The sequence below is a fragment of the Trachypithecus francoisi genome, unplaced genomic scaffold, assembly GCF_009764315.1.
Source record: "Trachypithecus francoisi isolate TF-2019V2 unplaced genomic scaffold, Tfra_2.0 Lachesis_group4, whole genome shotgun sequence".
Classification (NCBI taxonomy): domain Eukaryota; kingdom Metazoa; phylum Chordata; class Mammalia; order Primates; family Cercopithecidae; genus Trachypithecus; species Trachypithecus francoisi.
The window spans coordinates 57,744,183-57,771,759 of record NW_022681469.1 but is presented as its reverse complement, the minus strand read 5'-3'; the positions used below and the strand labels follow the sequence as shown (position 1 = coordinate 57,771,759).

Genomic DNA, 27,577 nt, shown 5'->3' with positions numbered 1-27,577 from the left:
TCTTTAGAGGACAAAAATGTGATTAAAATATAGTAAAAAAAAAAAGTTTCGTGTAAACTTTTAACACTTTCCTCTGGGGGACTAAAGTTGCATTGATTAATTTCAACTAAAGTTGAATAATAATAATTCAATAATGTAAAAAAACAGAGGTGGAAAATTTTTATCTTTTCCAGAGATAAGGGATTTTAATATACTTTAACTTTCATGATATACATTTCACTACTTGAGGTCCTGAAGAGTGCTAGGATACTAGTAATTAACTACCAACTTAATTTCTCAAATGTTATTTCCTCATTTATCTCCAAACAAAATATTCTGTTTTCGGAAAGAAATCATCTGTACCAAAATATATATCAAACTTTCTCTAGAAAGTTTATAATTATTAAGCGTAATGGAACCAAAAAGCCAGAAACAAGAAGTGCAAGAAGCTAAAAGGAAAGACGGTTAAGCTTGAGCGCCAACAGATTTCAACCCATGATTTATAGACTTTTTTAAACCCTCAGTCTGGAATAGTGAATTAAGGTCTTCCTAATTACATGAAGAAAGGAATATATCAATACCAAGAAAGCCCATCTAGAGACAGAAATAGGAAATCAGGACATTCTCATTGTCCTTCCAAAAGCACTCCTTTTACATCTAGCTACCTTGCCAATTACTCTATCCAGCATCTGATATTACAATATTTCTAGAAAGCCTAAACGCAAAAGAGAAGACAACAACTAGAAACTGGTGAATTTTAAAAGAGTTAATTACATGTTCAATGTTGTGTGTAGAAACTTGAAAAAATAAATTGAAAAGACTGCTATATTTCTTTTTTTTTTTTTTTTTTTTTTTTTTTTTGAGATGGAGTCTCGCTCTGTCGCCCAGGCTGGAGTGCAGTGGCCGGATCTCAGCTCAATGCAAGCTCTGTCTCCGGGTTTACGCCATTCTCCTGCCTCAGCCTCCCGAGTAGCTGGGACTACAGGCGCCCGCCACGTCGCCCGGCTAGTTTTTTGTATTTTTTAGTAGAGACGGGGTTTCACCGGGTTAGCCAGGATGGTCTCGATCTCCTGACCTCGTGATCCGCCCGTCTCGGCCTCCCAAAGTGCTGGGATTACAGGCTTGAGCCACCGCGCCCGGCCAAGACTGCTATATTTCTCTCTCTCTATGTGTGTGTATGTGTGTGTGAAATGTACATTGAAAAACAGTCTTGTTGAATCATGTCTGCAAGTGTGGAGAATAGCATCACATGAAATACTTTTTTAAAAGATTCAGGGAAAACATCAGAGCAAATAATTTCATTTTATAATTTTATCACATAGGTTACTCTAAATATATTTTCTTTTTTCTTTTTCTTTTTCTTTTTTTTTTTGAGACTGTGTCGCACTCTACTGCCCAGGCTGGAGTGCAGTTCTTGGCTCACTGAAACGTTCGCCTCCCGGGTTCAAGCAGTGCTCGTGCCTCAGCCTCCTGAGCAGCTGGGATTACAGGTGCCCGCCACTGTGCCCACCACCATGCCCAACTAATTTTTGTATTTTTAATAAGAGACAAGGTTTCACCATGTTGGCCAGGCTAGTCTCGAACTCCTGACCTCAAGTAATCCACCTGTCTCAGCCTCCCAAGCTGGGATTACAGGTGTGAGTCACCATGCCTGGCCGCTATATATGTTTTCAAACTAAAATTTAGAACTTAAAATTTTTTTTTCCCTTTGGAGACAGCATCACAGATCCAAAAATGTAGAACTTTTAAAATGACTACTTTATCCTTATTTAAAATCTCAACTGCTTTGCTCCTTGTTCATTCAAAACTACCTGAAAACCTTAATGCTTAAATGGTGGCATGTTTTATTTCAAATAAATTCACCATGACAACCACATACTCGTGTTTCCAACTGGGGGAATGCAGCCATTTAAGCTTTACACTTACTAAAAACTGAATTTCAGCTGAATATAGCTTTATATTTTAGTATATATTCAGCTATAGAGAAGGACTAGAGGAGAAAAATTTTCTCCTGTGGAAATGTTTCAATTACTATTTACAAAAAAAATAAAGATACACATTTGGGAATATTCTGATTAGAACATACTAATGCAAATGCTCAGTGTTTTTCATGAGAAGGGATTTTTCTATCTGTATAGTAGGCAGAAAAAGGTCTTCCAAACCTAGCACAGACTGGTTAAACAAGAAAAAAACTAGTAGCTTTTTAGTAAAGGGAGCTAATTTCCATTACTTAGCTACTAGTAAATCTAAAAGCATGAGCTTATTTTTTGAAACCTGAGAATTAAAAATCTGAGTAAGATCAAGTCTTTAATCTAAAAGCAAAAACAATATAAGCCTAAGACACCATAATTAGATATACAGAGTAGAGCATTAACAAATTTTATGTGACACACTTAGGAGCAATTTACTCTGCATAGATATCATAAAACAATTTTTAATATCATTTAAGAAAGCACTGGAATTGGCATGTTTTGAAAAAATCTATTTTTGTTTCAGGCATTCAATATTTATTAAATACCTACTGTGTACCTCACAATGTGTGATACAATACTGAGCAAAAAAACACCTGGTCCCTGCTTTTATGCTGCTTACAGTTATCTCTGGGAAAATAGCTCACAGGCATTTCCCTCAGTCTTAACTCCAGTTGTTAGTCTCAGTGACTTAGATGAATATGCAGATGATTCATTCAACACCCTATGCTTTCATGGATTGTTCACTGTTTTTTCATTTCTTCAATACCAAGGACTCTAAACTACTCCCATAGCCACACCCTAGACCTTGTCACCATACGAACTGCTCTACTTCTGAAAGGAATCTACAACTTCCCATCTTAACTGGTCTCTCAAACCTTCAATTCTAAAACACTTGTTCCCTTGAACACACCTATCCGTAAATTTATCAGTCCCTTCCTGATTTCACTGCCTTCTCGATCTAACAATCTAATGACTAGACTACTACCAGATCCACCATTTCAATCATCCCCTCTCCTGTCCCTTGAATAACTACTTATTGAGCACTTACTCTGTGTGACTTTGGGCACATTACTCAACTCTGAGCAATGTAAAATGAAAATAAACTACATTACCAAAGGTTGTGAAGGTTAAATACATGAGATACTGCAGCTAGATTCCTTTGCACAGTGTGTGGCATAAGTAAATGCTTATTAAATGTCAGATATAGTAACAACTACATTCCAGAAAACATCACACAGCTGTGTAGAATAGGCAACTACAAATTCATGGTTTCAGAGTCCAGCTGGACCCTCAACAATGTGGCAAGGTAGTATGACTGTTTTGATGTGTTCATTGGCTTGAATACACACAAACACACACACTCTCTCTCTTTCTCCACCCCCCCGCCCCCACCCTTTCTCTCTCCCTCTCTCTGTCTCCTTCCTCCATTCTCCACAAATGTTAACTTAAAGCCTTCACCACCATCCAAAAGCCTCCTCTTGTATCATCTCCCTTATTGCCAGTAGATCCCTTGGACTCTTGCACTTCACAGAAAAGAGATCATCAGGCAATAACTCTCTTACCATCTTGCTTGCTGCATGCACTCATCCTTATCCTCCTATCTCAGCAGAGAATGTTTCCCTCTTCCTGTCAAACGCTAAGCTTCCTGATGATGATTCCCCTCCAGAATCCTACGAAACGTCATTCCACCAGTCAACATTTTCTCCTGTACCTCTTTGATCCTTCCCTACTGGTTTTCCCCTGTGTATATCAATGTTTTCAAATATCTCATATATTAGGGAGTAAACACCAAAACACTCAGCTCATTTTCCCTTCTAATTACCACTTTGTTTTTCTAAACATTCATAGCCATCCTTTTTATATTTTATTTTTGAGACAGAATCTCGCTCCGTCATTCAGGCTGGAGTGCGATGGCGCGATCTCAGCTCACTGTAACCCCTGCCTCTCAGGTTCAAGTGATTCTCATGCCTCAGCCTCCAGAGTAGCTGGGATTACAGGTGCCTGCCACTATGCCCGGCTAATTTTTGTATTTTTAGTAGAGACAGGGTTATTTAAAGTAATGCCAGCTTGCCTTTTTCATTCAAAATTATATTCAAAAAGACTTTTATTCATGTTGATCTATGCAGCCGAGTTCATTCCATTTCACTGCTGTACACTGTTTTATCACACACCATTATTTATTAATTCCACTATTATTGGCTATTATATTTTCAACTTTCACTATCATGCACAATGCAATGATAGTGCCTATATTCTGAAGTTTCATTCTAAAGTGGAATGAAAGGGTCCTAGAATATACAGAACCTCAGCTTTACTATATAATGACAAACTGCTCTCCAAAGTAGCTGTACAAACAAACATCAGTATTAAGAGTTCTCTCTTCACATTCTTGCCAACATTGTAATTTATCGGGTTTTAAATTTTGACAATTTGATCAATATTAAATAGTATCTAATTGTTCTAATTACATTTCCCCAACTAATAGCAAGGCTGACCATCTTCCCTTATATTTTATTAGTCATCAGGGGAGTTGTCTGTTCACATCCTTTTATTTTTCTATTGAGTCATTTGTCTTTTACTTATTCATCTGTAGGAGTTCTTTATGTCCTGTATGTAGTAACACTCTGATAGTTAATGTACTGGAAATATCTTCTCCCAGTCTGTGGCTCATCTTTTAACATGCCCAAAGTTTTAAATCTTAAGATATTCAAATTTATTTCTCCATTTTTGTTTGTGCTTTTTATAACTTGTTTTTAAAAATTCTTCTCTAACCTGAAGTAACAAATATTTTTCTCCTGTATTTTCTTCTAAATGCTTTAAAGTTTTGCTTTTCTAAATGCTTTAGAAACTATTTGGAATAAATTTTCATGTGTAAAATCATTTGACTCACAACCATATAGTTCGTTCTTTTTCTACTGATTTGTAATGCCACTTAATGTCACATATTAGTGATCCATTATAAACACAGGTCTATTTCTGGGTTTTCTATTTTGTTCCATTGGTATATATGTTTATGTATCTATATCATACTATCTTAAGAGTATTAAATTTAAAGTAAATTTTTATATCCAGTAGGGAAAGATCCCTGATGTTCTTCAAAATTGTTTTTGCTATTCTTGATATTTTGCTCTTTAATATGGACTTTAAATCAGTCTAACTCCAACCAAAACCAGACAGAGGTAAAGAGACGAGAGCACTCTTATTTCTACTATGTAAGGATACAGGTATAAGACAGCTGTTGTAAACCAGGATGAGAACCTTTACCAAGAACCAATCATGTTGGCACCCTGATCTTGGACTTCTAGGCTCCAGAACTGTGAGAAATAAATGTTTGTTGTTTAAGCCACCCAGCCTCTGGTATTGTTATAGCAGAAGGTTCTTTGATGGCTATGCACTACCCTTTCATCAGATTGAAAGTTCTCTTTTTTTGTCTCTAGTTTTCTGACTTTACTTGGTTTTATTGACAGGATTAGATAAAGAGTTGGATAAGAGAGATAAGGGGAAGCCGAGTGAGAATTTTAAATGACCACCAAGTTTCTAGACTAGTGGGTAGATGAATGGAGATGTCATTCACCAAAATTCTGAATGGAGTAAGAACAGATTTATGAGGGAGAACTGGCTAAATCTGAGGTATTGGTGGGACACTCAAATAAAGATACCCTATGCTTTCCTCACATGTGGCTATTCAGCATTTGAAATGTGGCTAGTACGGCTGGGCAGGGTGGCTCACGCCTATAATCCCAGCACTTTGGGAGACTGAGGTGGGAGAATCACTTGAGGTCAGGAGTTCGAGACCAGCCTGGCCAACATGGTGAAAGCCTGTCTCTACTAAAAATACAAAAATTAGCTGGGTGTGGTGGTGGGCGCCTGTGATCCCTGATACTCAGGAGGCTGAGGCAGAGAATCGCTGGAACCTGGGAGGCAAAGGTTGCAGTGAGTCGAGATCGTGCCATTGTACTCCAGCCTGGGTGACAAGAGTGAGACTCCATCTCAAAAGAAAAAATAAAAAAGAAATGTGGCTAGTCCAAAATGAGATGTGCTCTAAGTGTTTACACTGGATTTTGAAGATTTAGTATTAAAAACCTAAAATATTTCATTAATATTTTTCATATTAGTTATATGTTAAAGTGATATTTTGAATATAATGGACTAAAGAAAACATTAGAATTTCCCCTTTAAAAAAATTTAATGAGGCTACTAGAAAATTTAAAATTATATATCTGACTCTCATAATATTTCCATTGGATAGCATTACTATGGGCACTTGGAGATACAACTTTGATATTCATGAGATGTAGATTTGTGAATATAACCTTATAGGTGGAGTTTAGACCAAGGTGTACATGCATCTGGCCACAAAGTATGTTCAGTAAGAAAGTACTAATGCACCTAACACACGATTTGACTTACAAAACTCCAATTACCAATAACCTTTCAGGAACATACATAACCACAATGTAAGTACTGAGATTCTATGTTTTGATGAAGCCAGACCATAGCTCACATAAAAAGAAAAAAAATTATAGAAATATAAGCTTGAATGTAAGCTTTTTCTTCACCTCTGTAAAATTTGAACATAAATTCAAAGGAGCTTGACTGATAGCTCCACATAAGCCAAAACCATAAACCAACCTGATGAAAAGGGTCGTCTCTATATTCTTTTTTCACACATGGATTAATTTGAGGATTTTCCACATCTGTCTCACTGGTACAAGATGAATGGCATTCTGCACAATGTAACAAGTCTTCCCATAACACATCTTCTGTTTCAGATTCTGGCCTTGCACTCTCAGAATCCTGTCTGGAACTTGAACAGCGAGAGCTGCAACTAGTACCCGATTTAGGGGCATCCTGAAATCAAGATATTCTTTGACATTAATACAATTTATGTACCCTTTCCAACTCAAAGGATTCTATCAGAACCCGAATATTGATACTTTTTGCTAAAACAACAAATACACCCTCAAAAGACAGTGAGACAGCAAAACATTACAAAATATATTAGTTTTTATTCAGTAACAAAAAACTCTCACATCAAAATTTATTTGATTTCATATTTCAGCTCAGATATTACTTTGCAAACAAGGGTTGTATCTATTTTCTCTTAAATTTTATATGAAGTTCACAACTCAGGCACAGAGAGTAGTCTAAGTGCATATGGTCTGCACGGTGAACATTAACTGACTTTAATTGATGTTATTAATGGCGATACCATTGGCCTTCCATATCCATGCATTCCACATCTGCAGATAAAATACAATATTCCTGAGATGCAGAACCCACAGTTTTGGAGAACTGGAGGGCGAGGGCTGACTTTATGTGTCATCAGGTTCCACAGGGCTGACTGTGAGACTTGAGAATCCTCGGATTTTGGTATTTGTAGAAGGGCAGGATATCCACCAATCCCAAGTGGATACCAAGGAATGACTGTATTTTCTTATTCTAGTCTTTTTTATTTTTTTAAGCAAGAATGGATTTATCTACTGTTTTTGTTTTGCAAATGGAAGTGAAATCAACATAAAACTGGTATCTAAACCAAGAAGGTAATTGCCAATTCATGTTCTTGAGATAATCTGTGGTATAAAAGTAAAAAACTGAAACGAGTTAAATAATTTCTAATCAGTTTACTTTATCCTGGGAGTCTGCAATGTACAAAATAAAAATGAGTAAAATTTTGATTTAAATTAATTAAAAAGAACTTTTACTGAATAAATCATGGTCATAGCCATCCTTATAGTCAGGTATGTTCAAATTCTTTTGTTTTGTTTATTTTTTCTGCTGTCCTCTGTGACTAGATTTGTCATGTACCTTTAAAATGCATTATATTTATTCCTTTGTCTTTCCTGTGCTATCACCGTGTTCAGACTTTATCATTTATACCTTCATTGCTATAAGCACCTCCGAATTGATCTTTGCCTAAAAGGCCTTCCTCTTCTTTCCAGATTAACCTTCTTAAAGCACAGCTGTTCTTTGACTCCTCTAGTCGAAATCTTTCCTTGGCTACTCACTGCTCCCCTGGATAAAGTTCTGACTCCTTCACCTAGCATGTTCATCTTCATATGTGCTACTTTTTGACCTTGTCTTCCACTACATACTACAACCTTTTTCTCCAGTGACAGTAGGCTACTCTTGAGTCCCTAAGCATGGCTTGTTCTTTGCTTTGATTATGTTCCACCCTAGGCCTTAATTATGCTCCTACCTCTTATCATTAATCCTGCACTCCTTTAAAAATTAAATGAGCATGGGAACTTTGAATACAAACCTGGCACAAAGCAGGGGCTCAACAAATGCTACCTTAAGGGCACCTACCTAGAGTGATCACTCTGTCCTTGGAGTTATTATTATTATTATTATTATTATTATTTTGAGACAGAGGCTCACTCTGTCGCCCAGGCTGGAGTACAGTGGCACGTAATCTCCACTCACCACAACTTCCACCTCCCGGGTTCAAGTGATTCTCCTGCCTCAGCCTCCCAAGTAGCTGGGGTTACAGATGCATGCCACTGCAACTGGCTAATTTTTGTATTTTTAGTAGAGATGGGGTTTCACCATGTTGGCCAGGCTGGTCTTGACTTCAGGTGATCCACCCACCTTGGCCTCCGAAAGTACAGAGATTACAGGCGTGAGCCATCAAGCCCGGCCTGAAGTGAGTTATTATTTATATTCATTTGACAATACACTTTGCACTGCTTTCCAAAATCAATCTCTCTATATATATATACACACACACACATATGTGTATATATACGTATATATACACACACATTTTTTTCTTTTTTGAGATGAAGTCACTGTCACCCAGGCTGGAGTGCAGCCGCACGATCTCAGCTCACTGCAACCTCTACCTCCTGGGTTCAAGCAATTCTCCTGCCTCAGCCTCCTGAGTAACTAGGACTACAGGAGCCCACCACCACACCAGGCTAATTTTTGTATTTCAGTAGAGATGGGGTTTTACCATGTTGGCCAGATTGGTCTGGAACTCACGACCTCAAGTGATCCACCCACCTCAGCCTCCCAAAGTGCAGGGATTACAGGGGTGAGCCATGGCACTGGCCTCCTTTTTTGAAGTGGGACTACATGCATGTACCACCACGCCTGGCTAAATTTTGTACTTCGTTTTTTTCTTTTTGAGAGATGGGGTTTCGCCATGTTGCACAGGTGGGTCTCTAATTTCTGAGCTCAAGGGATCCACCCACCTCAGCCTCCCAAAGTGCTGGGATTACAGGTGTGAGCCACTGCATGTGCACCCAATATTGTCTGTCTTAATATTCATGTGTTTAATATTCTCAAATAGACTGCAAATCTCAATACACTACAAGTCCACAAAAGATGGATTTTTTTTTTTTTTGGCCATCTCCTTACCACAGGTAACAAAATACCTCGAGTGAATGAGGTACAATATTAATAATTAATCTACTGATATTAGAATGGGGATTATGAATCTACAGTGTGTTAATACAGTGTTTGTGGGAGAAAGGCTGTTTATTTAGAAAGAAGTGAAAAGGAAAACTTTTAAAAGAGAAGAAAAATGATTAAGTAAAAACAAAATAAATATAGAAAGAAAAAGAAGACAAAAATCACTCTGCTTTGTTTTATAAACAGCACTCCAAAAATATTTCAGGTTCTCTAATGTCACCAGTTTTCATTAGCAAGGCACAGAAAGCATTAAGCTTTTAATAATTGCTAATTTAAAATTTGTGATAAAGCTAGTTTATTATCTATAACTTCTGATGCAGACTTGCTAATCAGATTTGGAAATAGTAACAGGAGTAAAGCCCTGATGACTTTAACTGAAACTAATTAATGATTACAGGATTAAGAAAATATATATAATTCTTTACAAGTATTTTTTGCCAAATGCAGATTAATAAGTGTGTTTTTTTGAGATGGAGTCTCACTCTGTCACCAGGCTGGAGGGCAGTGGCATGATCTTGGCTCCTGGGTTCAAGCAATTCTCCTGCCACAGCCTCCCAAGCAGCTGGGACTACAGGCGCGTGCCACCACAGTCAGCTAATTTTTGTATTTTTTGTAGAGATGGGGTTTTACCATGTCGGCCAGGATGGGCTTGATCTCTTGACCTCGTGATCCGCCCGCCTCAGCCTCCCAAAGTGCTGGGATTACAGGCGTGAGCACCGCACCTGGCCAAGTGGGTCATTTTATACACTTAAAAATCTGGCTGGGAGCGGTGGCTCACCCCTATAATCCCAGCACTTTGGGAGGTCCAGGTGGGTGGATCAAGAGCAGCCCAGCCAACATGGCGAAACCCCATTAAAATACAAAATTAGCTGAGGCAGGAGAATCACTTGAACCTGGGAGGCAGAGGTTGCAATGAACTGAGATTGCGCTACTGCACTCCAGCCTGGGCGAGGAGAGTGAAACTCCGTCTCAAAAAACAAACAAACAAACAAACAAAAACCCTAAAAACTATTGCCTATAATTGTCTTCATTTCAAACAGAATTTTACCTACAATATTTGTGTGATTAATAGTGAATATTACTACAAATTGCCAAATAAAGTCTAAAAAAAGAAAATTTTAGAATTGAAGTGAACAGTTCAAATTAAAACACATTTGTTTTAGTTTGTACTGCTCATCATTTCAAATCTTTAGACGCCTAAACCGAACATATAATCAAATTTAGAGAACACACAATATTTATTTGAAGGGAATATGAACTTAAAACATAAATGCTTTTTTGGGGGGTGGAAGGAAAATTGTTTAAAAATACTCAGAAGTTAAATAATTTTCCCAAGGTCATTTAAATAGTCTAACTCCAAGCCCATGGTTTCTTCATTATGCTTCTCATCAAATGTTACCTTTCTGAGATGAAAAGCTAACCTACAATTGGGAGTAAAAATTGAACAATATTTATAGAGTTGAACAAAGCAGGACAGAGTAGGAAACAGAAGAAACATTTAAAAGAAGCTGTCAGTTCCCTAGGATGCTTCCTGCATCCCAGATAACCAAGTAATTCCTCCCAACAGAACACTGGAAGAAGTCAATCAGATATAGTAGAGAGTAGAAAAAGGCAAAAAATGGGGATTAAATGAAAGTCTACACATTATATGACAAGATTCCCACCTCATCCCTGGTTCCCTTGGTGCCAAACACCAGAGCAGCCTGTTTTATTACCTACTACCGCCATCCCACTAGAAGATTGGACGACTCTTCCCTAAAAAATAGATGCCCCTAAAAAGTTTATCTATAGATATCGCCATCTGGGAGGCTGACAACGAATGGCTAGGTTCCTGACCCATTATCTTACACTAAAGCCCACCAATCCCATCCATGCATAAAATACTTCCCCAAAGAATTTTCTTTTTCATTTTGTTTTTCGTTTATCATTGGAATACTTTTATAAAGAAAAACTAAAGTTCAAACTACTCTATCTTTGGCTCCTGTCTTTCTGAAAAGACCTTAGTAGTCTTTGATAGCTTCCTTGCTCTGTCTCATATTATAAGAGGTTCCACGGTCATTTTGTGTATTTCCTGCAACAAACAACAATCAGGAATCAGTCACTTCTTCAAGAAGTTGTTTTTTTGTTTGTTTGTTTGTTTGTTTTGTTTACTTAGTGATAAATGGCACAATCTAGGTGCTAGAGATGCTTGCTCATTTGTGTTTGGGTGGGTCCAAATGATTTTTTCATACCTCACTCTTAAAGAAAAAACATTACTAGTAATTTGAAGAGAGTACAGTAATTTATAAAATAAATTTACATTTATAAATAAAAATGCAAAAGAGCACTACAAATCTTCTGTTTCCATTTTATTTATTCAAAGGAGGCTTTATTTTGCTTTTTTTAGAAAAGTCCTTTAAGCTGGTTTAAGAGTAAAAATTTTTGAGAACTGAATGCAGCTTTAAAAATATCACCTAGTCTACATTCTTCACTTTATAGATGAAGAATTTTACAGTCATATTTTATATCCATGTAATTTCTTATATCATTAAAAAAGATGTGAATCAACCAATGCTTACTATCAGCCTTACTTAGCTGGAAATCAAGATTTTAAGCAACTTTTTAATTTAAAAGTTAAAATTAATAGGTTGAATAATGTTCTGCCCTTCAAGAACCTCAATCTTTTAAAATACAGTTGCAAACCAACAAGAGCAAAGATCATGGAGTGAGAAAAATACCTCTACTGCCAAATAATTTATTCTGGGAGAGAGGTCAAACAGCCCTCCAGCTCCCTTGCAGCACCAACTGACTTCTAACAGTACATACAGTAAGACAAAATTTTACAAGCTTGGTTATCTGGTTTAGGAACAAGAGACACTACATCAAATGACGTGGGTGAAGAGGCAATGGAGCAGCCACACCGACATTAGTGTCTGTCTAATGGCAACCACTGGGAAAATAAACAAAACCACAATCACCAGAAAGATTAACCAGAGACACAACCACAAAGCAGAGTGTGCCAAGAATAGTAACTCTTCTAATCTTAATACTCTGAAGGCAATCATATTCCAGCACAGCGTAACATGTGTTTTTTTAATAAGTTTAACCCAAAACCATCAAGGAAAAAAATACTAACATAGCTCAAAAAGAGTAAAAGGTAATGTTTATAAAAAAGTGATAAACAGGCCGGGCGCAGTGGCTCAAGCCTGTAATCCCAGCACTTTGGGAGGCCGAGATGGGCGGATCACGAGGTCAGGAGTTCAAGACCATCCTGGCTAACACGGTGAAACCCCGTCTCTACTAAAAAAATACAAAAAGCTAGCCGGGTGAGGTGGCTGGTGCCTGTAGTCCCAGCTACTCGGGAGGCTGAGGCGGGAGAATGGCGTAAACCCGGGAGGCGGAGCTTGCAGTGAGCTGAGATCCGGCCACTGCACTCCAGCCTGGGCGACAGAGTGAGACTCCGTCTCAAAAGAAAAAAAAAAAAAGTGATAAACAGTGTAATTTATTTGCCTTAAAGCCAAATGTTCTACCCTCAGATTAGAAACTGAAAATACAATTGAATGAAATGCTTTAAATAATTTTAAGCTCAAGAGATATGATATAGTTGAAAAGGGTTTAGAGAAAATAAAAATTAATAAGGAAAAAGGGAAATAAAGAAAAAAGATCTGAATTTTGCAGTATGGGGACTTAATAACTGGTGACAGCAACGTGAAGGAAGTTACTTAAAATAATAACTTTGCTATGATCAAATGTATAAAGCCTTTCAAATTGTAGAAAAGTGGACATAGGAGTGTGCAGATTCTCTCTCCAGAATGATCTTCTTTAAAAGCAAACAACAAGCAATGTATGAGTCTTCAAAGATAATGCACAAAGCGAGCTCAAATGTGTGGCTATCTATCAATACATGTGCAATACATAAACCTAAAACTGCTGTTTTATAAATCCAGATCACGCAACAATAAATATTGATAATAATGTGAAATATTTATTTCAACAATTTTTAATTGTTGAAAGAAGTTATAAATTAGTAACATATAAAATAGATATGTATGTATATACTTAAGGACAAAGTATATACCTCATTAGGGTAATGTTTCTTATAATGGTGTGACTTTCTATTCCGAAGAACGCTTTCAGAAGTCCTGTCCACATGATGACGTAATGAGTATCCTGTTTCAGGACCTTCCTCACTGGAGACTTCATCAGAGACATTTGTTACTTTCCTTTGGGTATCCTAAGTGGGGAGTACACAAAGAGGATTATAGGTAATTTCTAACCAACCTTTTAGCTTTTAAACTATGAAATTTGAAATTACACATACATATATACACATAACTTCAAAATATCCTCAACTACCACAAAGTAACTAATTAGTATTACCTGATTTTCTGAAAAAATACCTTAAATCAGTGACTATACTTTTAAAGCATTTTTACTTTTAAAAGTACTTCAATAGCCATTTGTCAAATACTATCCCATAATATTTCTGTTCATAAAAGGATTTGAAACAGCTTCCAAAAATGAGAAATATGCCAGGCACAGTGGCTCAAGCCTGTAATCCCAGCACTTTGGGAGGCTGAGGTGGGAGGACTGTTTGAGGCCAGGGGTTCGAGACCAGCTTGGGCAACATAGCGAAACTCAGTCTCCTAAAAAATAAAAAAATAAAAAATCAGCCAGGCATAGCAGTGTACACCTGTACTCCTAGCTATTCGGGAGAGTGAAGTGAGAGGTCACTTGAGCACAGGAGTTTTAGGCTGCAGTGAGCTATAATTGCACCACCGAACTCCAGCCTGGGCAACATAGTGAGACCATGTCTCAAAAAACAAACAAACAAACAAAAAGAAATATAAACAGGAGAAAAGCCAAACAGAGACCACTTAAAAGAAGGTGAAAGAACATATTATACTATTTTTTCAAACTGGAAAAGCCATCAATTGTAAGACCCACCACTAATTTAATAATGGTTTATGGGACAAGAGGAAGTAAATAGCAACTGCATGTGTGCACATGTCAGACAACATTCTACACACATCAATTTGTAAAAGATATCCAGAGTTTAGAAATTATGAAATTAAATGACCCTAAAGCATACGTTTTACTGATATTTTCATGTTCCTCATACAACTTTACTATGTAATATTAATACAAGCCTGAAAACGTGTTTGAAAGCTGTATGACTGAAAATTTATCTGCTGAATGATACCAGTGATGAGAGGCTCACATCATCAGAGCTAAATGCTGAAAAAATTCTAAAATCAGAGTAAGGGACTACATTCATTGCAGGCCCATGCTGTACTATGGTTACTGGTACTGAAAATACATGAATGTTCAAGTAGTAACATATACTTTACCCAAAATTAGAGAATCCTCTTTATTTTCCTCAACACAATATGTTCATGCTCACATTCCCAAATGTAACAGAGGTAACATCTTTTAATTTGACTCTCTCTATATTTTTTACAGTAACAGCTTCTAAAGAATAAACTGTTCAACCAAAAAAAAATTTAGTGAAGCAAAGAAATAGAGACATCACATTAAGCTTTGTTACAATAAAACCAGAGTCTCTCTATTTTGGAAAAGTAAAGAAATAATTGTTCTCTTTAACAAATATGTCCCCAGTAAGATTTTTTCCAGATTAAAAACAAAACAAAAGAAAACAAAACAGGTATGTTGACACCACAGGTAATGAATGCAGGAAAAACAAGGTATCTTCTTATAGAGAACATGAATGGAAAACTGGTTTCCTGGCCGGGCGCGGTGGCTCAAGCCTATAATCCCAGCACTTTGGGAGGCCGAGACGGGCGAATCACGAGGTCAGGAGATCGAGACCATCCTGGCTCACACGGTGAAACCCCGTCTCTACTAAAAAATACAAAAAACTAGCCGGGCGAGGTGGCAGGCGCCTGTAGTCCCAGCTACTCGGGAGGCTGAGGCAGGAGAATGGCGTGAACCCAGGAGGCGGAGCTTGCAGTGAGCTGAGATTGCGCCACTGCACTCCAGCCCAAGCGACAGAGCAAGACTCCGTCTCAAAAAAAAAAAAAAGAAAACTGGTTTCCTAGTTCAGCTTTCTGAATTATTTACATGTTCCACTTAGTGCAAATTCTTACACACATAGAAGTAGGGAAAGAAAAAGGCTTAACAAACAACTGTAAGTTATAAAGTGCTTTTAACGTTTTGGGGCTAGCCACAGTGGCTCATGCCTATAATCCCAGAACTTTGAAAAGCTGAGGTAAGTGGATTGCTTTAGTCTAGAAGTTCGAGACCAGTGTGGGCAACATGGCTAAGCCCTGTCTCTACAAAAAAAAAAAAAAAAAAAAAAATTAGCTGGGCATGGTGTGGCGCATGCCTGTAGTTCTAGCTACTCAGGAGGCTGATCATTTGTGCCTGGGAGGCTGAGGCTGCTGTGAGCCAAGATCACACCATCTCACTCCAGCCTGGATAACAGAGTTAAGACCCGTGTCTCAAAAAAAAAACATTTTGGAAAAACTGAAGCCATCAATTCAGAAGGTGTCAGATTATATCATCAATCAAGTTTAATCACAACACTTGATCTCATTTACAGTTTCGTGTTACAAAGGCTCACAGAATTAATTCTGGAGAAAATAGTTCAAGGGCAACTACTATATCTAAGTCACTTCACATTAGCTAATATAAAATCACACTGGCAAACTATTTTAAAAATCACACGTACTTTGTTAGGACCATCCCTGGAACGCAGTGTTCCTGCGTTCCAGGCTGTCTCTTCTGGTCGAATAGTTTCACACTGAGGTTCATGGTTTTGTATTCCATCTTCACTGCTTTTAACAGTCTTTTTCCCATCAAGGGATACATAGCCATTGTCAGTTTCAGTTGATTTATCAATTGAATTCTTTGCTTTCTTTGATCTAAAAATTAAAATATGCAGAAGAATGTTTGGACTTAGCTTATTTTGGATAGGTTACTGATAGCAATTATAATCTGCTAATAATTACATCAGATAGCTACTTCTCTAAATTTTAATGACCATCCTATTTGAATAATAAATAATTTAGAAATATATCTAACAGCTAAAATAAACATGTAAATTAATGTCTCCTATTTCAGCTTACTTTAAAGGTTCTGAGGTCTTACAGACAACAATTCTAGGAGACATACCCTGACTTATCAAAAAATTCTTAGTAAATCAAATGGTCTTTGAACAAAATCTAGAAACAAAATTTTGCCCATTTCTGGTTAAAAATATATTTTGAAGTTTATTTAAAAAATGATCTGTCAGGTTAAGTTGCAATTCATGGTTTAACTTAGTTTGATAAATTCATTTTAGTATACAACTCATTTTAATATACAATGAAGACACAGGTCTTTTGTAACATATAAAGATATAAAAAAAGGAAAATTTTAAATAAGTTTCTAAATATTATAAGAAGTGAAAAAGAACAACACAAAGAAAATAAAAGAGTAATCTCTTTCACCCACTGAAATAATCTCTGGAAAATATATTAGTAATCATGCAGCTTATAAATATCTAAAGGGTTAGAATTGAGGATATTTATAAGAATAAATTTTTTTTCAACATACAAAATATAACATGGGAAATAAGACGTTTTTTACTAACAGGCAAACACTTGAGTCCTCTTCAAAGACTACAGCGGGTGAAAGAACAGTTATTCAAAGGAAATGGTTAGTAGAAATATGAAGTTAGTCCCACACAAAATTAAAATGTGCTCAATGCAGATTAAGTCTATCATAAAACATTTTTAAAGCAATTATATTTAAATAAATTCCCTTGAATTTTTGTTGGAGGTATCAGTTTTGTAAGTAAGGAAAAATAAAAATAGTATATTGCCTTCAGTTAGGTCAAAAACCAAAAGTTTTTAAAAAATGCACACATACCAAAAAACCCCACATTAGTTTTAACACTAAGTTACTCAGTTCTATTGGAATCTGTATTTTAGAACTGAGCAGGACCTTAAAACTCACCTATTCTAAATGCTCATTTTGGAAACAAGGAACAAGAACCAGTCTAAGTGACTTATTTAAGGTCACGCAGCCAGTTAGAAGCAAAGCTCGCACTAGAGTACAGACCTTCTGACTATTAAGTTAATTATATTCTCCATACTACCTCAAACTGCCCACTCTCCGGGAAACTGCCTGTTAGGATTTCTTAACACACTCATCAACCTAGAAAGTTTCTGTCTTATGCAAACTGGCCCCTTTCCTTCCTTGTCCTTCTTCTGCAAGGTTCCAAAAAGACCATCATTTCCCATATGCTCTACAGAGCTCCAATGCTTTTTAGTCATTCAGAGCACATCTCCACAGAGTTGCAAGACTGAAAAGTCAGATCTCCAGATCTTTTACTTTCTGTATGATCCTCAGAAGCATGGAGAGACCAAGGCAACAATAAGCCATAGGATAAAGAGGATGGGGAGAGGGAGGAACATGAATTACAGGAGATAGGAAAATGGGCAAAAAATAGAAAATAAAAGATGCAGAGGAAACGTGTTACTTTCTCTATCTGGGAGAGAAAGTGACAGAAACATTAGTTATTAATTATTTCCTTTACCTCTCCCTTGAACACTGTGCAATGTGCAGATGTGGAAAAAGACCAAGTGAAGTTAACTTACTTGATATCCTGAAAATGTCAGAAACTCAAAGATAAGAGAGAGAGAATGTACTGGAAAGGTATTTAAAAAGGTTCATGAAAATCAGACTGGGTTGAGAAGGGAGAGGAAAAGGGGGATAAATTAGGTCAAAGAAGATGGAAAAGTTGGTGGAACCATTAATCAGACAATATATGCAAGAAGAGAAATTTATTTAGGAAGAAAGATGGAACACTCTGAGAAATGTTAGTAGGCAGCTGAAAACATCAGCCTGGAGGCCAGCAGTCGAAGTAGAAATAGTGGCTGAAAATTTGGGAACGTGTAGAATGAACCAGACTCTATAGGGTTAAAAAAGGGTGAGGTAGGGGGGTGGGGGTAGGCCAGTAAAAGGGTCTTTGAGTCTGTAATAACTGTTGCTTTAACCATTTTTCTAAGGAGAACGTATTCTTTCCTTAACAGGGCAGGGTAAATACTATGTGAAACCAGGAGAAAGAGTACCGGCAGCATTCATCCCAAATGATACCTTTCAGCTATCTCTCACCTCCTCCTGTCCTTACCTCCGCTTCCTTCCAATCTTCTCTGGGTTGTTCCTCTCCCCACTATCTCCTCCAAGTTCATGTTACACTCTCAGGAGACAAGAACAGTAATTTACTAAGCTGTAGTAGGTATTTGATGCTTCTCATGAACCCTATGGAGGTAAGTTGCAAACTAAGCTACAGTGGCAAAAGAAAAATGCTAAATGTAAGTATTATTCTCAGAGTTTACAAACAGAGGCAGCCTGGTAGCAGCTGGTAATGAAAGCACTTGCAAGAATATCAATGGAGGGGGACAGCAAGAGCAGCCCAGTGATAGTCAATAATGGAAGCCCATTTAGGGACAATATTAGAGAAGGGTACCAGGTGCAGCCTGGCAGGGTTAGAAGTTGACCTACATAAAGGCAACAATTGGAATAAGTAAACATTGTGAGGATAATGGGAATCCAATTTTTCTCACTGATAGAGAAAGAAGATATAAAAAGAAGAGGCCGGGCGCGGTGGCTCAAGCCTGTAATCCCAGCACTTTGGGAGGCCAAGACCGGCAGATCACAAGGTCAGGAGATTGAGACCATCCTGGCTAACACGGTGAAATCCCATCTCTACTAAAAACACAAAAAAAATTAGCCGGGCGTGGTAGCGGGCACCTGTAGTCCCAGCTACTCGGCAGGCTGAGGCAGGAGAATGGTGTGAACCCAGGAGGTGGATCTTGCAGTGAGCTGAGATCACGCCACTGCACTCCAGCCTGGGTGACAGAGCGAGACTCCGTCTCAAAAAAAAAAAAAAAAGGGAGAGATAGAATGAACCCTGCAGGACTGTATTTGAATTGGAGCTATCAATGCAAATTGATGGTGTATAATATATCTAGATAGCTATAGAAATAAATATAATTGTAAAGGGCCAAATATACATTTTCTAGCTCTGCTCACTGAAAAGGTCTGGGGTTAACAACATCCCAGTTGCAACAAGCACATCTTGAACTCAGATTTTGGTTTCTACATACTACTCTTCTTGAAAAAATAGTTGATTCCAGGCTAGGACAGAGGAAATACAAGTTGAATCCAAAACATTTTGTTGTGCCAGAAAGTAAGAAAATGCTCAAAGACTGATACAGATATGTCAGAAGCAAGGTTAATTGCTCAAAGGGGTTCCATGGCCAAAATTAGGTCGATCTGATCATCAAAATAAATAATGACAGCAAAAAATTGAATAAAATAGAAATCTATGAGTAAATAAATAAAGGAAAACTTCTCCTTAAAGCAGAATGCCACCTAATAAATGTAGAAGGAATGATAGCGTTAGAAAAATAACCACTTGGGAATCATAATAATAATTAGGGCAAGAATAATCTATAGATGCTAAAGCTAGAAGGTGAAAGCAGGATAATAACTGGGTCATGGCCAGGCCTCCACATCCACAGGTTCCATATTTGTGGATTTAACCAACCTCAAATTGAAAATGTAGTTAGGCTTACTATGCTTGCACCTGTACTGAACATGTACAGACATTTTTTTCTTGTCATTATTCCCTAAGCAATACAGTATAATAATGATTTACATAACATTTATACTGTTATTAGGTATTAAAAGAGGATTTAAAGTAAATGAGAGGATATGCATGGGCTATATGCAAATATTATACCATTCATACACAAGACTTGAGCATCCTCAGAGGCTGGTATCTTGTGGGGGTGTGGGGGTGGTGGTGGGTGGGGGTATCCCAAAACTAATCTCTCATGGATACCAAGAAACAACTGTGATTTTGTTTGTTTTGTTTTGTTTTTAAGAGAGACAGGGTGGGTCTCACTTTGTCTCCCAGGCTGGAGTATAAACGGCAAGAGAGCTAAATTCCAATTACTGCAGGCAAAGAGGGTCAAAAACTGTGGCTGCTCCAGGCAGGTTTAGTTTTATCACTGATTGCTATATGACTCATGTTGGCATTAATAAACAGAAGTAACTACCTCAAAGGATAGTATTGATAAAATTAATTTATCAAAAGGAACACAGGTTACTGAGACACAGATGTTCAAGTAATTCCTCCTGTTGCCTTGTTTTAGGGAATAAAAATACAGTAAGGCAGTAGGGATGAGAGATTTATTTAAAAAACAAATATTGTAAAATTCTACTTACATTTTTAAAAGGGAAATTAATTCTATTTAACTTTAAAATATGCACAAAAATAAACAGGATGCAAGAAAAATTGCATTTTGATTTTAAAATAAACATATATACTAAAATCACCATCCCTCATCAAAAATGGAAGGCAGAAAGTAGCTAGTATTACGAATTAAAGTATTACTGTATAGGAAGAAATTATATTTTTTAGTATTATACACACACACACAAAATCTACCTTCTGACATTTACAATTCATGCATATAATACTCATTTCATAAAACTAGACTTAACGCTATTTTCTTAGATCAACCCAAATACCACAAATCAAAAGCACCTGGAAGCAAGGTTAGTAGTATCTTGAAAACAGGAGACATACGTCTCTATACTGCTTTTATTTCTTCCATGATAAAAGCAGTATTTCCTAGACACGCACAGTGCGCCCTTGGCAACACCCTCAGCAAGGAAAAAGCCTCAGAAGCTTGGAACTGTTGAAAAGAACCCTGGCCCAAGAGTGGTGGCCTCCTGGCTCTGCTGTTATTAGTGATTACAGTGTTATGAAGAATAAATTAAGATGAAATCAGTGAAAATGTTTATTTGTAAATTGCAAATATTGTAGTAATTTATTAGCTTACTCCTAGATTTTGAAAAACTGTTTACCAAATTGAGCATAAAAATAATGAGAGAACAAGCTGGGCATGGTGGTTCATGCCTGTAATCCCAGCACTTTGGGAGGATGAGGCGGGCGGATCATGAAGTCTAGAGATCAAGACCATCCTGGCCAACACAGTGAAACCTCTTCTCTATTAAAAAATACAAAAATTAGCTGAGCATGGTGGTGTGCGCCTGTAGTCCCAGCTACTTGGGAGGCTGAGGCAGGAGAATTGCTTGAACCTGGGAGGTGGAGGTTGCAGTGAGCTGAGATCACACCACTGCATTCTAGCCTGGCGACAGAGCGAGACTCCATCTCAAAAAAAATAAAAAATAAAAAATAATAATGGCCAGGCGCGGTGGCTCACGCCTGTAATCCCAGCATTTTGGGAGACCAAGGCAGGAGGATCACAAAGTCAAGAGATCAAGACCATCCTGGCCAACATGGTGAAACCCCATCTCAACTAAAAATACAAAAATGAGCTGGGCGTGGTGGAGTGCGCCTGTAGTCCCAGCTATTCGGGAGGCTGAGGCAGGAGAATTGCTTGAACCCGGGAGGCAGAGGTTGCAGTGAGCCAAGATTGTGCCACTGCACTCCAGCCTGGCAACAGAGCGAGACTCCATCTCCCCCTCTCCAACAACAAAAAAATACTACTACTACTAATAACAACAATAATAATGAGAAAACAGCTTATATTTAGAAGACAGCTCAGTCAGAATCCCAGTTTAATGTGGATCCGATATAACTCTAGCCCAAACCAAGGAAAGTTGTGATTTAATACTATCAGAAAATGTCAAATTTCTGGTAGGGTTTTCAGAATGTTGAAAATTGATTACAGACTTTCATTTGCCATTTTGAGAATCCCTAAGAGTCTGAGGGATGTTAGAAACAACAAAACTGATTTTCAGTATCTTTTCTGACTCTATCATTCCATGATTCTCTGAGAAAAAAAATCACAGATTTAATTCTGTTCTGGGTGTTAAAGAAGCTTGCAGGGGTAACTAAGGGCTTTTCCTAGGAATATCTTTCTATGCTGAGGGGGAAGGACCTCGAAGAAGGCGCAGCAATCCACTTAGTCATTCAGCCAGTCAGTGAACCATCATAAAGTTGCCGCTCTCCTCCGTCACTGTGCCTTAGCTGCTCACTCTCGTATTCTTAGCTTCTTAAGTTTAGCTTAGTTTCTATGACCTTATCAGATTTCTGAGAACTACTCTTCTTGTAAAAACATTGCATATCCAACTCCCTGTCTAAATTCACTTCAAGACCCAACTGAAACGTGAAGCCTTCCTGACTACCTGGCAGAGATCATTGTACCCTCCTTTGTTCTCCTAGGATATTCTGTTTGCATTTGTAACAATGTATTTCAGTGGTTTATATGTGATTTTCCTCCACCAGCTTATGAGCTTCAGCATTGTACTTCCGGCATGTGACTCAATGCAGGGCTTAGGATGGTACTTCTCAGATATTTCTTTTTTTTTTTTTTGAGACAGAGTCTAGCTCTGTCGCCCAGGCTGGAGTGCAGTGACGCCATCTCGGCTCACTGCAACCTCCGCCTCCCAGGTTCAAGTGATTCTCCTGCCTCAGCCTCCCAAGTAGCTGGGATTATAGGCACATGCCACTATGCCCTGCTAATTTTTTGTATTTTAATTTGATCTGGTGATTTAGAGACAGATAATCAGAATAAAACCAGATCACATGTTAACTAATATGCCTGACTGATCTACCTTTAAGATTCCTGTCACATTTAGCCTTAGTATTTACTGTTTTTAACACTAAAGTGAAAATTAAAGATTTAATGAAGCTAGGTGTGGTGGCTCACACCTGTAATCTCAACACTTTGGGAGGTTAAGGTGGGAGAACTGCTTGAGCCCATGAGTTTCAGACCAGTCTGGGCAACACAGTGAGAGCTGTAATTCCTGTTTGCTGTTTTTCAGTGATATTGTCACAATGAAATGAATCTTAGAGGACATGAAAGGAAAGAAAGAAAACTTAGGATCCATATGACTTCTGAAGTAAGTACTATGCTGAACGACACACAATCAAGATGTAATTCGTCCTATTCAATCTCTTTAGTAGAAAATATAATTTAATATATTAAATCATATTAATTAAATTATATTAATAAATTATAATATCAGATATATATTTAATATTAATACAATAATTAATTTATTAATATAATTAAATTATATTAAGATAATTCATTGAAATTAAAGTACTAAATCCTTAGGAAATACAATTGATTTGTATCTTTTTTTTTTTTTAAGACGGAGTCTTGCTCTGTTCCCCAGGTTGGAATGCAGTGGCACGATCTCACTACAACCTCCATCGCCTGGGTTCAAGCAATTCTCCTGCCTTGGCCTCTCAAATAGCTGCGATTACAGGCACCCACTAGCACACCTGGCTAATTTTTGTATTTTTAGCACATATGGGGTTTCACCATGTTGGCCAGACTGGCCTTGAACTCCTGACCTCAGGTGATACACCCGCCTCGGCCTCACAAAGTGCTGGGATTACAGGCATGAGCCACCGGGACCAGCCTCTGTATCTTTTTAAATTGATACTTTCCTAGGCTTTGTCAGGTTCATAAAGGTTTATTAAAGTAATTCCCAATTTTTCAAATGAGAAATACTATGTCATTTCAAAAATAATAGTTTTATCTTCAGAATAAAATGTACTTTGAGATGACAAATAGTACCTTTCCAACTTATAAATACAGGGGTTTAAAATAGTGGTTCTCTTAGTTGGGCATGGTGGCGAACGCCTAGAGTCCCAGCTACTTGAGAGTCTTTTTTTTTTTTGAGACGGAGTCTCGCTCTGTCACCCAGGCTGGAGCGCAGTGGCCGGATCTCAGCTCACTGCAAGCTCCACCTCCTGGGTTTACACCATTCTCCTACCTCAGCCTCCCGAGTAGCTGGGACTACAGGCACCCGCCACCTCGCCCAGCTAGTTTTTTTTTTTTTTTGTATTTTTTTAGTAGAGACGGGGTTTCACTGTGTTAGCCAGGATAGTCTCAATCTCCTGACCTTGTGATCCGCCCATCTCGGCCTCCCTAAGTGCTGGGATTACAGGCTTGAGCCACCGCGCCCGGCCTACTTGAGAGTCTTAAGTGGGAGAATCACCTGAGCCTGGGAGGTTGAGGCTTCAGTGAGCCATGATCATGCCACTGCACTCCACCCAAAACTATAGGAGTGAGACCCTGTCTCCAAAAAAAAAAAAAAAAAAAAAAAAAAAAAAAAAGGGCAGTTCTCTCAGTGTGCAGTGAGATAGGTTAAAAAAAAAAAAAAACAGAAGAGTGGTTCTCATTCTAACATCTAGAAAACCATCAAGATACCGTACACAAAGCTTAGATACCTGTGTGGTTATTAATTTATTTTCCTATCAGTTATGTTAACAGAGATAACGGAAGTATCCAGCTTTTCAATTTATCATCAGAAAAAATTTTAAGTCTTAGTTGATAAGTTGGTAAGTGCTTAGTTGATAAGTGCTTAGTTTAACCACTTCCTGCCTTAACAAAGTGTGAAAGAAGAAAATATCATCAGGATCTCTGAACTCAGCTTAGGACTTCTAAAATTAACATTTCTCTAAGATCTTCTTGTACCTAATATTTTTTAAAGTCTCATTCATATGCTGGCAAACCAGCCCCCAAATGAGATAAACACAGTACATCTTTAAAAATATTTAGATGTACAGCTGTCATGATTCAAGAGAATAAATCCAGAGTGAGTTAGCCACAACAATGGACAGCCACTGCAATGGTAGTCATGATCATGGTCATGCTGCCGCCCAACAGGAGGAATATTTAAGTCTCTATCTCATTTGATAAGAGAAATATGGTAAACTTCCAAAGGTACCAACCTACTAGTTTTAGGGGGACTCTGAATACTACACATAATATCAGTTGTAGACAACCAAAACAAATGAATGATTCCCAGAAAGTGAAATATATCCACTATGCTATTTATAACTGCTTATCTGGAAATGCTCAAGAAACTGACTTTGCAGTGACTAAATTGTTGCATGCCAATGTTAGAAAGGGGAGCTATATTACATCCAAGTTAGTTATGTGTAAAACATTTTTTTAAAAAAAGACTAAAGAAGAGAGAGATACAGATAGAATTCAACCCGTTAAAAAACGAAAACAAAGCGTATTGTCTCTGGAAGAAGAATAGGTGATTGGAATAGAAAGGGTTATCACTCAATGCCATGTTACTGTAAACTATTAAAATCTGGAAAACTTTCCCAAAAATTACAGTCAACGAAAATATGCCCAGGATATAACTGCTTAGTTCTACAATGCATGATAAACTTTATCCTAAGAGCACAATCACAAATTGATGAAATAGGTATTAGTGAAGGAGTTAACAAAGTGACAGAATAGTTACTTGCAGTATCCCTTTTCTTGATTAATTTAGTACCTTTCATCAGTTACACTCAATATTTTGATCACAGCTTTTTAACTTTTTCACATTTATTATAGGTATATAAAAACTAGTAACATAACCCTTAAATGTTTTGAATATTCAAAATAATAATACAAGCTTGAGTTAGGTTTAATTTTTTTTAATGTTTGCTATAATTATATTTTCCTATTTGTTAGGTCTTCATTGATGGTACGACTATACAAACTATACAAAAAGCTATTTTTCTATAGTTGTATACAAAAAGTCATTTTTATATGGTACAAAAATGCACATGGTACATTGTACAAAAGTAGAATTACATACTATAATATACATTTTATTAACTTAAATAACAATGCCTATATATTTTATTTCAGATAATTTTGGATAATTGAGGCAAGAACTTAGAAAAAAAATTATACAATTCATATGACATTTTAATACAGCCAATTCTGACCTAAAACGGTGATAAAAATAAATTAACCGATTAATACAAGTAAAATAGTAATTAAGAAATATAAAAGAAACCAAAATCAAGAAATCCTGGCCAGGTTCGGTGGCTCACACCTGTAATCCCAGCACTTTCGGAGGCCGAGGTCTGGCCAATATGGTGAAACCCCATCTCTACTAAAAATACAAAACATTAGCCAGGCATGGTGGTGCATGCCTGTAATCCCAACTACTTGGGTGGCTGGGGCAGGAGAATCACCTGAACCCGGAAGGTAGAGGTTGCAGTGAGCTGAGATCGTGCCACTGCACTCTAGCCTGGGCAACAGTGCCAGACCCCATCCCCCCCCCCAAAAAAAGGGTAATCCTAGCTAAATATGCTTTGGTATATTCATTCTCGTATAGATGTATTTATACATGACCCAAATAAACTTTACGGTGTCTATTTTTCCATTATCTATACTATTATACTTTATCAAAACAAAATCCATGAGGCTGTCACATTTAAAGTAATTAATACTCATTACCTGAGACTGAAGTGCCAGAAAAGGGATAGTGCCATCTCTATGCCATATAAAGCCTTAAATAAATACAAACCCTGATAAAAAGAAAGCAGCATGCCAGAGATCTCTGAAGACAGCGCCAACGCTGTGAGAGGTGCTTGTACCGTGGCTCTGAACTGCTCCCTCTTGTGTGTTATCTGTAGTACTAGAACCATCTCCTTCCCTATGTACTTCCAAATGGGCTGCTTTTCTTAATTTCCTTCGTCAGAAGAGATTAAGAATGGAAGGCAGCTTTAATATTTTAATAACCACTTTCTCAGTAGTACAATCAAAAATTTGGAAAACATAAACACAGGAACTTTACTTAATACATAATAAAATTTAGATTTACTAGATAAAATTTAATCCAAATATCATGATGCATATTCAAGACCAATTTCTAGAAATGTTAAGGTATTGGTCCTTGCTTATATTGGCAGGTCAGTGGACAGAAGGTTGTAAAGATTGCATTGGACGGATATTTACAAAAGCATTTCTTCCCTATTTGAATGCCACTTATCTGCAGATGAAGAAAGAAGAAAATTTAGATTGGAGAGAATTATAATCTAATTTATCAACATTGCTATTTATCTAATGTAGGTATTATCTTTTAACAATGAGATGGGCTTAAATCTCAGCACCCAAAAACTACAAATTTCACAATCTCTTAGCAATGATATTCAAAAGAGGACCTGCTCCAAAAGAGCCTTAAAACAAACTCCAGTGTGCTGAGTGGCTAGTGAGACATGCTATGTTTACTGAATCAAGGGTAATATTAAATGGATTCAAACAGAATTTAGTGGCAGGGTGTGGTGGCTCATGCCTGTAATCCCAGCACTTTGGGAGGCTGAGGTGGGAGGATGGCTTGAGCCCAAGAGTTCAGACTAGCCTGGACAATAAAGTGAGACCCTGTCTCTACAAAAAATAGGCCCAGCACGGTGGTTCATGCCTGTAATCCCA

General features: G+C 37.4%; 1 protein-coding gene across 11 annotated transcripts in view; it reads right to left on the bottom strand.

The window, feature by feature from the left end:
- The window catches only part of PHTF2 (putative homeodomain transcription factor 2), a 159,468-nt gene that overhangs the window by 21,095 nt on the left and 110,796 nt on the right, over positions 1 to 27,577 (bottom strand). For 7 of the 11 annotated variants that reach the window (XM_033194918.1, XM_033194920.1, XM_033194921.1 and 4 more), the window contains 4 exons: positions 26,673 to 26,837; positions 16,039 to 16,231; positions 13,426 to 13,581; positions 6,585 to 6,803 (listed from right to left, as the gene is read on the bottom strand). In XM_033194918.1, the coding sequence (XP_033050809.1) occupies positions 6,585 to 6,803; positions 13,426 to 13,581; positions 16,039 to 16,231; positions 26,673 to 26,837 (733 nt within the window). The remainder of the gene's footprint in view (positions 1 to 6,584; positions 6,804 to 13,425; positions 13,582 to 16,038; positions 16,232 to 26,672; positions 26,838 to 27,577) is intronic. The other 4 variants (XM_033194924.1, XM_033194929.1, XM_033194925.1 and 1 more) reach the window with 2 other exon arrangements.